We start from the raw sequence: 9,979 nt of genomic DNA, 5'->3' as shown, positions 1-9,979 counted from the left end.
GGGTGCTTCTTACTTCAACTGTGGTTGGTTCTTCATCTCGGTTGATGCGACTTAGAGCATCTGCATTCTGATTGTGACGTCCAGGGCGATACTTGATGGTGAAGTTGAAGTTTGCTAACTCTGCAGCCCACCTCTGCTCCACAGCTTTCAGCTTACTCTTTGACTGTAGGTATGTCAGCGGGTTGTTGTCTGTGTAGACGACAAACTTCGATCCCAGCAGGTACTCCCTGAACTTCTCACATACAGCCCACTTCAAGGCTAGTAGTTCCAGCTTCCTTGATGAGTAGTTCTCCATGTTTCGCTCTCCACCTCTCAGGCCTCGGCTGGCATAAGCGATCACTTTGACTCTTCCGTCCTGTTCTTGGGACAGCACGGCTCCCAATCCTTCGTTGGACGCATCCGTCTCTAGGATGAAGGGCTTGGTGTAGTCCGGGTAGGCCAGCACTGGTGCTGAGGTTAGTAGATTCTTTAACTTGTTGAAGCTCTTTTGGCACTCTTCTGTCCACAGTACGCCAATCTGCTTCCGGGTGGTCTTGTTACTTCCTCCGCTCCCGAGCTCAGCAACTAACTTGTGCAGCGGGCCTGCCATTTGAGCGAACTTGGGGACAAATCTTCTGTAGTATGACGCGAAACCAAGGAATGATCGCACATCGCACACTGTCTGGGGGACTGGCCACTCGTTAACTGTCTTTGTCTTTTCAGGGTCTGTCTCAACACCGTCAGCAGAGACCGCGTGCCCCAGGTAGGACACCCGATCTCTGAAGAGTTGACACTTGGTTGGTTCAACCTTTAATCCATGATGCTTCAGCTTACTGAATACCGTTTCCAACCGCTCAAGATGTTCTTCAATGGTGGATGAGAAGACTAGGATGTCGTCCAGGTAGACCATCAGGGTGCGAAGTATGTCCTCTCGGAAGACTCCTTGCATCAACCTTTGGAAGGTCGCTGGGGCATTCTGTAGTCCAAACGGCATCCGAGTGTACTGAAACAAACCCATGGGCGTTGTGAACGCAGTCTTGTGCTGATCATCAGGATGGACTTCAACTTGATTGTAGGCTGATGCCAGATCTATGGTGGAAAAGTACTTTGCGCCACGCAGTGCCTCCAGTGATTCCTCTATCCTTGGTAGGGGGTACTGATCACGCTTGGTTTTCTGGTTCAGCTTCCGGTAGTCGACGCACATCCTCAAGGCTCCAGACTTCTTTCGTACAAGCACTATTGGGGAGGCATAGTTACTCTCACTTGGACATATCACTCCTTTTTCTAGCAAGTCTTGTAGATGCTGTTGCACCTCCTGGTATTGGTTTGGAGGAATCCTTCTGTAACGCTCTGTGACAGGCACATCATCGTCTGTGTAGATGCGATGATATGTTGTCTTTGTACAGCCAAGGTCCTCCTTACATGAAGCAAACACCTCTTCATTTCTTTCGAACATCTGGAGAGCTTTCTCCCTCTGAAGTTCCGTCCCGGGGAAATGTTCCAGGGTAATCCCGTGAGGGGGTGTCTGTATCCTTTGCCAACGTACTTTGCCCACAGCTTCCCGTTGGGGTGGCATCTGAGGGTCAGCACTAAGGTTACAGCACACTGTCACCATGTTATTCTCGTGTAGGAACTCCAACTGCTCTCCTCTCTTGACCATCTCTCCCTCTCGCACAATTCCAATCCGCGTCCTCGGCTTTAGCCATATGTCCTTTGCCGTCTGGTTGGCAACTCTGACATAGTAACACGTCTTGGTAGTATCCACGAGAGTACTGGCCACGGTGAGGTTTCCTTCTACTGGTACACCAAGGGGTTCGATCACAGCATCAGTGCCCCATGATGGGCCTGTGACCAAGATATCAGATTCTGTGAAAGCAGGGACCCAGACTTTGTCTGAGCCGGCTACTTTCACGAACCCAGTTTTACGTTTACTCTTCTTCTCTTCATCTTGCAGGATCTGTTGGTATTGGGGCACCTGCCCAAGAACGTTGGTTCCCAGTAGGCCAGGTACCCTCCTCTGCATGACTGTAGTGGCTGCTGTGTCCTTCGTGATGAAGATGCCGCACCCAGGGACCACCACTCCTCCGATCTCTACTGCAGCGACAATATATCCAATGTAAGGGATGTCCAAACCGTTAGCTCCTCGCAGCTGCAGTAATCTTGTTTCAGGGTGTAGGTCTCCAAGGGTTGGCTGTAGCTTTTCCCTGTAGAACGACTCGGTTATGAGGGTAACCATGGAGCCCGTATCCACTAAGCTTTTCACAGGTACTCCGCCAATCCTCGCCACCACTGTGGGACTTGTCCCGACAAACTTTTCGTTCTGAAAAAGAGAGTTAGAGCCACTACAGTTCCTCTCCACAGCGTGGCTCACTGCCGTGGAGAGCTGGAGTTTGACTCCTTCTGTGGTGCTGCTGGTGCCTTGTCTTTCAGGGGCTTTGGGCAGTTCGGCCGAAGATGTCCAAGCTCGTGGCAGTTGTAACATCTCCTCGGACCACGTGGGGGACTTCGTGGTGGTGATGGGCTTGCTAACTTCATGGTAAGTTGGGTTAGCAGCTTCTGCTGCTCATCCAGCAATTTTTGTTGCTGCATGAGCCTCTCCACCAGGGCCTTCTGTCCTGCTGCAAGCTCTTGGATGGCATTTACTTGGTTGCTCTCCACCAACACCTCCTTGGCCGCTGCATGGCGATGTGCTCCTCTATCTGTGTCTTCCGAGCTACGATAGGCCTCTTGCCTCACCTCGTTGAAGGTCTTCTCGGGATGTTCTCTGATATAGCGCTTGAGATCCCTGCGCAACAGGTTGTCACGCAAGTTCTCAACGAATGTGTCTCTGAGGTTCTGGTCCTTGTTTTCCAGGGCTCCTACGTGTACTCTGGTTATGTGCTCCGCCATTGACATCAGGGCATGGGCAAAGTCCTGGATGGGCTCTCTGTCACCTTGTTTTCTGGCGAAAAACCTCTGGAGAAGCTGGGTCTTGGTGAGCTTCTCCCCGAAGACGTCTCTTAGAATCCTGAAGAAGCCATCCGGGTCTGTCCAGTCATCCACAGGCCTTAGTCGAACTTCATCTCGAGCCGCTCCTTCTAAGCTATGGTACAGGAAATCCACCGCCTCTTGACCAGTTAACTTCTGGGCAGCCACAGACCTCCGTGCATCCGCTATCCAGTCTTCAAGCACTTTGTCGTCTCTGCCACCAGCATACTTTCTCAGCTTCTTCTCCCTTGGCACTGTCACTTGTACCACTGGTGCAGGAACAGGTTGGGCAGGGGGTCCTCCTTCAGCCTGCATGCCATCCAGCTGTGCCTTGAGTGCAGCCAATTGCTCTGTGAGTGCAGCCACAGCTTCTTCCGCCATGATTTCAATCTCGTTCCCGTTGGTAAATAATCAGTAACTACTAATGTCAACTTTCTTGCAATCCCACTTCTGACACCAAAAATGTAACCGGTGGCAAGGCGCTCAGCTATGAATCAGATTGCAAGTGGTTTTGACAAAAGAATTTATTGAAAAATTCACACAACTTTACAATACATGAAAAAAAACGGGAACGAGATTACAGGATATCTCTAATGAAAACAAGAAAAATATTTACAATGAGATAAAATAAATTTGTAGCTTATCTAAATAGCTAAAAAGTTATGAATAAAATACAGTTTTGCTAGATATAACTAGAAACGGAAATACGTAAATTACGTCACAGGTAATTTGAATATTGCATACTGATTAGCAGTGTTTACAATACGCGAGTGAAAATTACTAGGTTGCAAAGTTTAATGTACAAGTCGGTAAACCGTTTAAAATGAACTAAACCAATGGAAAAAGCAATAGGAAAAATTGACTAGAGGTTAACTATGGCTTTAGGTAAGTATTTTAACCTTTGTTTATGACAAACTAAGAATTACACGGTTTACTGAACACGCGGTCGCGACAATGACCTTGAGTGTAGAGTTTAAGTAGCGAACAAATTAAAGGTTGGAAAGAAAAGGTCTTTTATCCCGCAGTTAAGGCTATTTATCGTAGTAAAAAGGTTAAACAAGCGAGTAAGGCGGTAGCGATCCTATAGTAAACGTTTTAAAGAGTTTAAAAGACAAGATACACTCAGCGTGATTACTAAATTACTACTGCGTGAATAACTTTGTACTAAATTACGCGCTAATGCGACTAGCATTACAACAACATGAAACGAATGCTTAACAAATATGTAGAAAATCTAAGCTATAAAATATAACGACTAGTTAACGATATTAACATAGATTTGTCCTAAATCTATCCTAGGTATAAGTGTAAAAGGCTTCAAAGATTCATACCTTTACATCGTAGAGAATTCCTTGTCTTGATATGTGCAACGTCTTCAAGAACTTTTACTACACTGATTTAAGCTTAGTTTGGGCCTATTTTTATGGAAAAACCTGCATTCTTAAGACCTTACACATCCTACGCAATGTTGCACGCCCTAGGCGCAAACAGGATGTCCCAAACACGAACTTACGTAAACAAGCGCCAAACCTAGGCATGACTCACTGTAATGTAATTACGTACGGAAATTATTTCTTGCTTACGCATTTTCCACGCAAACAGTTAACTAAAGAATTACATTCCTATGTGTACATGAGGCATTCCTAATTAAAAATATAGATTTATGACTAAATAATTACTGTCCAAAATAGTGTCTTTTGACTCTGTCACAATTTGTTTTGAAAGATGATCAATCAAATCATGAAAAGATTGAGAGCAGAGTGAACACAAATCTACGATGATCGAAAAACAATTTCAATTTTAAGCAATACACGACACTTTTGATATTTGGCGGTTTTAAGTCATTTTACATGTTTCGGTAGGTTCGTTTCAATTCAAGACAATTCAAATGAAAAAATGTACCATTTGTACAGGTTTTACTAGTACACTCCACAATTTTCTCTTTTGGATTAGGCTTGACATTGTAAATGCAGATTGAGGCCATTTGCATTGCTATGTTCAATGTGTCCTTTTTTGAGCTGGCTTAAGTTAGGTAAAGTTCTGCAGTTAGGGCAGTACCATATTTTGGGTGTACTATCTACCCCCAAACAAGACAAGTGAAATTCCCCAATGGGGCACTGCTGATTACAGCACTTAATAGTATCTTCATCCTTGTCAGATCTGCAGTAGCATGTACTACTTTGGGTGTATCAAAAGGGGTGACTCTACATCTCCTTGTTGACTATGTACCCATTACTTCAGGTAGAACACACACTCTCCAAAACTTCTCCAATTTAGGAACAGCAGATTCCCAGTGTTCTTGGGTAGGTAAAATGCGTTGTTTCACAAGCATCACTTGATCTGAACTGACAGAACAAACCACAAAGTCACAGTACGAACGTCTAGCAGTGAACAATTGTTGCTGTAACTGGTAGTAGTATTGGTGGTCATCAGGCAAGTAGTAATCCCCCTGGCTAGATTTTGTAAGGCAGCTATTCTTGTTCAGGACATAACTTTCAAAGTCACAGTTATCAAGGCAAAGGGGGCACCTAACTTCTCCACAGCCCTGGCCGCAACAGTCACATTCACACAAAAAATCAGGCGTAGCATGAAGCCACGGCATTTCTTTATTGACAATAAGACCACCATGTTTGACCTTAAAGTTTGAATGTGTCGATTGCATCAGCTGCTCATAAGTACGAATAGCCAGAGCTTCATGTTTGCATCTATGCTCTGTAGCTTTAGTTGTAAAGCGGCTGAGTTCAGGATAGCATATGACTAGAATCAACCCCCGCGTGCTTTACAAGTGCGCACAGCACGTGCACGCGTTTTCTATTTCTTCAATAAAAATTTAATTTTATTGTTTACCTGGACCGTGTTTGAAGAAGTTGATTCCTTTAGGTTGTTTTATGGTCTCCTTTTCTATCTCTTCAATTTTTTCTTTGGAGAGATTGATCTTGATTTTCATGCATGCATCAATCAATTCAGGGTATGACATGCTTAAATATTTAGAAACATAGAGGCTCGGTACAGGCGGGATATCACGACTTGGAAGAATCTAGCTTTCAGAAAAATGTTCAACTACATTTAACACAACAGGGTTTGTCTTACATTTACTCAACTCATAAAAAGTATTCATTTCCACATTGGTTGGAGATGGAATGTTATCTTTTACTTTGGTCTTGATGTTTAAGTTATCTTCGCAATTAGGCAGATTTTCAATGTTATTCATTTCAAGTTCAGATTTCAATTTTTGCGCTGATTTGAAGTTAATATCGACGTCTTTGACATAGCTAGGAAGAATCCATTGGCGTTTCATCTGTGTACATGACAATTTTCCATTCACCTAAGTCCAAGATTCTAGGTAATATAGTACGCACGCCACATGGGAGCATGATTTGCCCAAACCCGCCTTACAACCTAAGCAGTGAGTGCTGATAATAACACCACTTTCTTCGGTGATAATCCATACAGGAATCAACGAATCGTTCATTCGTTGAGAGTGTCGAACTTCAGCCAATACTAGAAACTTGTTGCAAATTACATGCCCTTGCACATTGGTGACAAATCCAGCTAGTTAAAAGCCTGTAGACGTCTAAAGTTCTTGAAATGTTCCTTTGTATAGAAGCTGGTTTCAAGGACAAAATATCCGCCGATTCAACTGGTGGGAGACAATCCGGCGACAAGACGTTCCCCTTTAGAAGAATGGGGTCAATTCCGACACTTTCAATTTTCTCAAGATATTGTGCTTTTACAGTAGAATCAAGTTTTTTGAGCAGAATCAAGAATTTGAGCTTGATTCCATGAAGAAACTTAAAATAATTACTCTTTCTGCTTTCATTTGCATAGATGTACATGTGATAATGAAACCTGATATGTACACCAATATGGCGGCTGCAATGCTTGTGACGTCACTTGAAACCAAGCTATATTGCTTGGCTGAGAAGGTATGTAGTTCTTATATACTAATGAGAATTGAGATTGAGACATCATTTCTATGTTCGATAGGGGTGTTGACCATGAAAAAGTCACTTCGATTTGTTAAATCCCATAGTTTTTTTATTTGTCATACACAATTGATGCTGATGATGTTCATATCTATATTTCCAAAATCAGTAATGCAAGACCTATTCACATAATGATTTGCCTTTTTAGACATTTTTCCGAGTAATTTTTGCGACTGCATGAAATAGATCCAACTTGACAGGTATTTCAATTTGCAAAACGCTCTCCAACTTTCCTCGGACATGACAACAGTCGTCAACATAAATGGCATCCAAAATTTAATTTAATGATGCTTAATTCTCAGTGTCAAATGCATGAATGGGGAAAAAAGTCAGGCTTGGCCCCTGCTCAAGCCCTTGTCTTTCCGTCTTTTATATACATTAGACCCTAAGTCATAACGATTGTCGTAGAGCGAGTGTACCAAAAGGTGGTTAGAAAAAAGAAAGCGATGGTGATCGTATGTACCGTAAAAAGGCGTTTGACTTCCATCTGCCCAATTCTCTAATTTGAGTGTCGGATAAACCTTTTGAGGCTGCCCAGGATGCCTCCCCAATCCCCCAATCAAGGCCAGCAAAACCAAGGACCTTTGGCAAAGCCTCTCAGAGCTATGTAATTAATTAAGATGGACACAGGGCATACTGGCTTGTCTGTATATATATATATAGAGAGAGAGAGAGCGACAGGCTGAGATGGGTTGCTGTGTTAAAAAAAAATTCAAGGTCAATTTGATACCTGTTACAGAGCCTGAAGCGTCTTTCAAAAAAGCTATTTGATCAAATTGGATTAAATTCTGGGAAGGGCACCCAGATATGGTGGTAATCTTGCCAATTCTAAGGGCCGCGAAAAAGGCTACTGTACACATAGCCTTGAAAAGGTGTCGTTGAAAGTTAGATGATATTGTATGATCAAAAGCTGACATAATTCGCTCCAAAATAGGCAGTGTAATAGGTAGCCTAGTATCAGTAGAAGGATTACTCTTAGAATATCCTTTTAATGCCAGCCTTATCATATTTGATTTGGTTGGGTCTGGTAAAGACGAAATACGATGTACATATCCTATCACTGACAGAAATGTGTGGTTGAAGCGGCGTAACCTTTTTTGTGCTAAATATGCAATGAATATGGCTAATGTATGAGATGTTAACGGAAGCTCGAACTTGTTTCCGAAAATTTCACAAGTAAATTGTTCGACAAGTTTCCAAGGACGCTGATATGTCCTTATAGATGATTGTAACAAAGAGCTTTGTCAGCCAATTCTCCGGGAGTAGATGGCTTGGGATCATCGTTGGGTCCTTGTCGCTGTCTGGCAGCAGTCCTTTGAATTTCGAGACCTGCAACAGAGACAGACAATCAGCCGGGCCATTATTTTTGCTGCTTACATGTCGCGCCCTAAAGAAAATGTTATGTTCTAAACAAACCAAAACTAAATGTCTGATCAACCCTAAAAGTTCCCTATCCTTTGAAGTCTGCGTATTAATAATATGCACGACGCTCTCGTTGTCTGAGAAAAATAAGACTCGTTTGTTAGCAAGGTGTTCGGACCACATGACTGCTCCTAAAACAATAGGAAAGAGTTCTTAAAAGGCAATATTCTTTAGCTTCCACTTTTCTGGCCACTCGCCGTACGACCAGTGATTATTAAATATTATTCCCAAGCCCAAAGTTGTGGCTGCATCGGTGTAAATAGACAAAACAGAAGACAGAGTCCAAGCATCCCCAAGAAACATAGACTTGCCATTAAAATTTTCAAAAAATTGCTGCCATAGTCGCAGGTCTTTTTTCACCTCAGCAGTTAGTCTGATGAAATGGGACGGTCCCACAATGTCAATGGTCAAATTGATGAGTCTCCGAATGAAAACTCTACCTGGTACTACTACCGAGCACGCAAAGTTTAACAGACCGGTCAGTGATTGTAATTCCCAAAGGGAAATCTTGCGTCTGGACAGTGCTGAATTTATTGCAGTGAGACATTTAGTTATCTTATCTTGGGGGAGCCTGGCCTCTAGTTTCACGCAATCAAGCTCTATACTGGCCAAACAGAGAACGTGAGATGGTCCTTCTGTTTTCTCGGGAGCCATAGGGACCCCGATATCGTCACATGTACTAAGGAATCGCGTTAAACTGTCTTGACAAGAGAAAAAAGACTATGAAACAATCAAAAAATCATCCAAAATATGAATGTTTTGAATATCGACTTTATTCTGCGCAATCTATTGGAGGGCAGTACTAAAGTCCTCAAACAACTTACTTAAGCACCCCATTGGGAGGCAACGATCGACATACTATTTATCCCTCCAATGAAAAACGAGTAACTTATAGTCTGTCGGGTGCACAGGTATGATCCTGAAAGTACTCCTGACATCGGTTTTTGCCATGACGCAGCCCTTTGCCAATTTTTTGATGAGTCGTACAGCATCGTCCACAGTCGCATAATGAACAGAACTCAGTACCTTCGGAATACCATCATTAACTGAGTTGCCATAAGGATATGAAAGATGCCGTATCATCCTAAACTGTCCCTCTACTTTCTTAGGTACCACACCAATAGGAGAGATCATGTAATCTGCAAATGGAGGTGAATCAAAAGGGCCCACTATACGACCCATACTAATTTCTTTCCCCAGCTTATCATCAATTGCTTCAGGATGCTCAATTGCTGAGGGCAAATTCTTAGGATGAAACATACTCTGAAACTTTCCCTGAAACTGTATCTTAAACCCCTCTAAAAATCCTGTCAAAAGGTTCTGCAGTAATGGTGGGTGATATCCTTGTAAATAAAAAGCCAACTTATTGACCCTCATTGGGGTAGGTATATTTTTCGGGCACAGACTGTTTGTTGTTTTCATGAGGTCCTTCCCTGTCTCCCGTGGACTTGCTTTTTTGGTGGCAGTAGAATATTGGGTGACTTCCCGTGCATCGAAAACAGGCATGTTTGTAGGAACAACCATTACCGTGTGTTCCATTGTGGTATTTAAAGCAATACCCTGAGGGGATAGAACCGTTTTTCTTAAGTGAGGTTCGAAAATTGTTGTTGCTACGAAAGGAATTT

General features: G+C 43.0%; 2 protein-coding genes across 2 annotated transcripts; both read right to left on the bottom strand.

Annotated features, from left to right (window-relative positions):
- Positions 1-2,345: 2,345 nt before the first annotated feature.
- On the bottom strand, positions 2,346-4,577 carry LOC148910267 (uncharacterized). Its single transcript, XM_089031898.1, has 2 exons — positions 4,278-4,577; positions 2,346-3,536 (listed from the first exon to the last, which is right to left on the bottom strand). The coding sequence occupies exon 2, from the start codon at positions 3,325-3,327 to the stop codon at positions 2,347-2,349; it is 981 nt and encodes a 326-aa protein (XP_088888024.1). The 5' UTR covers positions 3,328-3,536; positions 4,278-4,577; the 3' UTR covers position 2,346.
- A 2,784-nt stretch (positions 4,578-7,361) lies between these two features.
- LOC148910266 (uncharacterized) lies at positions 7,362-7,939 on the bottom strand. The gene is made up of 2 exons (XM_089031970.1): positions 7,670-7,939; positions 7,362-7,514 (listed from the first exon to the last, which is right to left on the bottom strand). Exons 1-2 carry the CDS (start codon positions 7,937-7,939, stop codon positions 7,362-7,364), a joined length of 423 nt encoding a protein of 140 aa, XP_088888096.1.
- Between the last annotated feature and the right edge of the window lie 2,040 nt (positions 7,940-9,979).

The sequence above is a fragment of the Actinia tenebrosa genome, unplaced genomic scaffold (genome assembly GCF_029948245.1).
Source record: "Actinia tenebrosa isolate PJP-AT-01 unplaced genomic scaffold, QUT_ActTen_1.0 PGA_scaffold17__23_contigs__length_9995812, whole genome shotgun sequence".
Taxonomy (NCBI): Eukaryota; Metazoa; Cnidaria; class Anthozoa; order Actiniaria; family Actiniidae; genus Actinia; species Actinia tenebrosa.
Note: the sequence above shows the minus strand (reverse complement) of the source record. Positions and strands in the feature narration are given on the sequence as shown.

Coding starts and splice junctions, on each gene's coding strand:
- LOC148910267 (XM_089031898.1), bottom strand. CDS start 3,327: ATGGCGGAAGAAGCTGTGGCTGCACTCACAGAGCAATTGGCTGCACTC.
- LOC148910266 (XM_089031970.1), bottom strand. CDS start 7,939: ATGATAAGGCTGGCATTAAAAGGATATTCTAAGAGTAATCCTTCTACT. Junction 7,515..7,669: donor TGAAAGACGCTTCAGGCTCT/GTAACAGGTATC, acceptor GCTTTGCCAAAG/GTCCTTGGTTTTGCTGGCCT.